Consider the following 4,045-nt stretch of genomic DNA (forward strand, 5'->3'; position numbering starts at 1 on the left):
CCTGTTCCAGGGGCTGTGCAGGGGCAGCAGCAGTGCAGCAAATAGGCACCTTGGCTCCAGCCAGAGCAGAGGATTGGCTTGGGGGGGGGGCCTAAATTGTGGTCTTCTAGAGCCAGTGAGAGCTGTTTTCCCTGGCAGGTTTGAATCCTAGAATCACAGAATGCTTTGGGTTGGAGGCGACCTTTAAGGGTCATCTAGTTCAACCTCCTGCAGTAAGCAGGGCCAGCTGCAACTAGAGCAGGTTGACTATCAAGCCTGACTTTGAATGTCTCCAGGGATAGTTGTGGGACACCTCCCCTGACTGAGGGATGCTCTGCAGTAGAAATCTGACCAAAACGTGAGGAACTGGAGGAGCCTGGTGACAGATAGGACCCACTGAGGCCTCAGTTTGCTACTGCTTTTTAGTCTTGTGTAAAATAACATGGAACCTGGATTTATTTGTCTGTAGTTGACTCCAGTTGTCTCTGGAGTCCTCAGCACAAGAAAGCCATGGACCTATTGGAACAGGTTGAGAGGAGGCCACAAAAAATGACCTGAGGGCTGGAACCCCCCTGCTCTGAGGCCAGGCTGAGAGATTTGGGCTTGGGCAGCCTGGAGTGGAGAAGGTTCCAGGGAAACCTCCTTGTGGCCTTCCAGTACTTAAATGGGCCTGTCAAAAAGCTGGGGACAGACTTTTTAGCAGGGGTGTGTTGTGACAGGACAATGGGGGGGATGGTTTTAAACTAAAACAGGGAGATGTAGACTAGAGAGAAGGAAGGAGTGTTTTACCCTGAGGGTGGTGAGCCCCTGGCCCAGGCTGCCCAGAGAGGTGGTCGCTGCCCCATCCCTGGAACCATCCCAGGGGAGGTTGGGTGGAGCTCTGAGCACCCTGCTCCAGCTGCAGATGTCCCTGCTCCCTGCAGGGGGTTGGGACTGGGACACCTTGAAAGGCCCCTCTGGGCTGGGGCTGCGCTCCCCACCCCGGCTGCTTCAGAGCCAGGTGCCAGGGAACTTCAGAAAAGGCTCAGCTGTGCCCCAGCAGGGCTACCCCCAGCCCCCTGTGTCCTGCTGCCTGCACAGCCCAGCCCAGACCCTGCCCTCTCTCCTCAGCCTCGTGGTGGATCATGAACAACAACTGACCCTGCCTGGCAGCAGCACACGGGACCTGGAGCCCTCGGCACAACCGACGCCTTCCCTCCTTTGTCACCTCCCTGTCCCTTGTCCCCTCCCGTGGCCTGGTGTGGGCTGCCTGCCTGGTGTCCCTGGCACTGTTTTACCCGTTTGGTCTTTTCATGTGGATTTATTTATCCCCCCACCCCTGGCCAAAGACAGTCTGTGCTGCTGGGGGGAGCAGGGTGCCCCCAGGAGCTGCACTGGGGGCTGACAGCCCAGCCCTGGGGGAGCAGGGGGCTGGTTGCTGTGTCCAGGCAACCTTCAGCCCCCTCTTGCACCCCAGCTCCTCTTCCTCCCTGTGCTCTCCTCTTCCAGCTCTGAGGACAGGCTGAAGCTCCACAGGCTGTGCTGGGGTGGGCTGGTGGATGGGGCTCTGGCCAGTTGTGGCATCTCCAGGCCAGGCCCCCCCAAGCCACCCTGTACTAGCAGGGGCTGTGCCCAGGGAGCTGGGATGCCTCACAGGGCTTGTGAATGCTGCTCTGGGGGGAGTATTTCTGGCAAGGCATGTCATCTCCAGCCCTGGGAGTGGCTTCAGGATGGGCCTTGTGCTCCCCGAGCCCAGCCTGGGCTCTGTGTGTCACTCACCAAAGCAGCACACGGCTCCCGGGGCAGGAGAGCACAGCTCAGTGCTCTGGGGCCTCATCCTGCACCTCACGTGACAGAAAGCAGAATGGGCACTGGCTTCAGTGCCCCAGGAAGAGCTGGGAGCTGAATTCATGGGGTGGGGGCTGGGAGCTGAGCCAGGCAGCTTCTCAAGGTCTCCCTGGGTTTGGGGTGCAGGGAGGTGATGCTGGGAGCAAGCTGCAGCAGCGAGAGCAGGAAACCACCTCCTTAGGGGAGGGGGAGTAGCAGCCACTGGTGCCAGCAGGGGTGGGCACAGGCAGACCCCAGCCACAGGGGACTCACGGGCAGCCAAGCAGCGAGTGCCCCTTCCTGGAGAGGGGTGTGCACAGAGCCTGGCCTGGCGTGGAGTCCAGCCAGTGACCACCCAGCACCACCAGGTCCCCACTAACCCATCCCTCAGCACCACGGTGCCATCCAGTCACACCACAGGCCGGGGGATGAGGGATGAGCTGTGCCCAGGCCCTGCTGGGGGGTCAGAGGTGGGCAGGGAGGGCAGCAGGCACTCGGCTTTGGGAGTCCTGAGCCACTGGCCACACCAGCAGCCTTTCCATGCTGCTGTGGGGCTTGGCCCCCAGTTTGGGATTTCTTCACCACTGAATGAGTTGTTTGCAGGGGGCTGGAGCCCAAAGTCCTTGCAGTAGGAGGTAGAGGTAATGGGCAACCTCAAGCAGCTGGGGGGCAGGGGGCTGGTTCTGCAAGCCTCTGGGGCAGGACCTTGCCAGGCTCATCTGTGCTCAAACTGGGGAAAAAAAAAAAGCTCAGAAAAGAACATATTTAAACATGGCCCCCAAGAAGCTGGGCACCAGCTCTTGACAGCACTTGCTCCTCACAGGCCCTGCAGCCACAGCAGCCCCAGCCCAGAAGAAAATGTGGCCCCTGCAGAGACCCCAACCAACAGCAAACCCCAGCTCCTGGGAGAGGGAGGGGGAGCGGGCTGGCAACTAGAGTCTTTTTATTGGCTACTCTGGAGTAGAACAAACTAAATACATCTGTAACAGTTTGAATTCCTTTATACAGGACATTAAATAAGTTATGCACAGGAATGAAGCAACAAATTTCTATTACAGAATTAAATGTCAGAAAAAAAAAAAAAAGAAACCTCACCCCCCTGTCTTCCCCTGTCCAAATTTCACATTTATCATTCCCTGGTGAAAAGAAAAAAAAATAATTGTTCTAATCATGACTGTTAGTATTTCATTCATTTACACTGGGGTTAATTTTAATACATGGCCATCAAAATTGCATGAGAATTATGGAAGACAATTATTTACAAGCTATTCCTTCCAGCCCTGCCCTGCTCCTTTCCCCATCTGACCTTGGGGCAGGGGGTGATGCTGACCCCCAGCCCTGGGTCAGGGCTGCACTGGGGGTGGGGACCTCGCCCCCAGACCTGTTCCTGAGGCTGCTCCTCCACCAGGAGAGCCTCTGGCCCCTGGCAGAGGGGTGGGGGACCAGGGCAGCTCCCACAAACCTGAAGCATGTGCTGCTCCTCCTCAACACGACGTCCCCTCCATGCTCCAGGCGGGCACTGCAAACCTTTCTCAGCTCCGTGGCAGCAGCGTGGGCAGAGCTGGCTCTGGGGAGCTTTGCCCTGCTGCCACCTCCCTCCCTTCTGGGGTGAACACCTCGGGCTGGGCGACACCTCCCCCAGGCTGGAATGCCACCCTGCCTGGGGCCTGCCTGCACCCCAGGGGCCGTGTCCACGCCGAGGGCTCTGCCGCAGCCCCGAGCCCCGAATATGGGAGAGGCTCCCCAATGGCACTGGAGAGCTGGCTCCAACACCAGGGGACTTCGTGGGGTCCTTGCATACTGAAACCTGGGGGAGATGGGAATGGCCTGCATGCTCCCAGGGCAGCAGCTCTGGAAACAGCTTTCCCTGAGGGACAAAGCTGGCTCAGTACATCGCTCATCTGTCCTTGGGGCAGCCAGCTCCACCACTGCAAACTCAATTACATCTTTATTATTGACACCACTTGAAAAAGTGATCCAAAATAATTTGGGAATTACTTGCCTCCTTGGGCTCCAACCCAGCAATCACACAAAAAGAGTCACGGGAACACAGCACTGTTGAATAGATGCTTTTCTAGAGCCCGTCTGTGCGCAGCACGAGGAATTGGTGCAGCTCCCTGAGGCCCCTGGGCTCTGCCTCTGATGACCTCTGTGGAGCAACTGAGATGAGCTCCACTGCGCCCTGACACAGCCCTTCTGTGGGTCAGTGTCAATTTTGGGGTTTGCACTGCCTGGAATCCCTTCTTCCACACCACAGCAG

The 4,045-nt window shown here is 57.9% G+C and overlaps 1 protein-coding gene across 1 annotated transcript in view; it reads left to right on the forward strand.

Moving 5' to 3' along the window:
• The window catches only part of NECAB3 (N-terminal EF-hand calcium binding protein 3), a 5,289-nt gene extending 4,171 nt beyond the window's left edge, over positions 1 to 1,118 (forward strand). The window contains exon 9 of the mRNA XM_008943595.1: positions 1,090 to 1,118. Coding sequence (XP_008941843.1) covers positions 1,090 to 1,118 — 29 coding nt within the window. The remainder of the gene's footprint in view (positions 1 to 1,089) is intronic.
• Positions 1,119 to 4,045: the final 2,927 nt, after the last annotated feature.

The sequence above is a fragment of the Merops nubicus genome, unplaced genomic scaffold (genome assembly GCF_000691845.1).
Source record: "Merops nubicus isolate BGI_N331 unplaced genomic scaffold, ASM69184v1 scaffold29977, whole genome shotgun sequence".
Classification (NCBI taxonomy): Eukaryota; Metazoa; Chordata; class Aves; order Coraciiformes; family Meropidae; genus Merops; species Merops nubicus.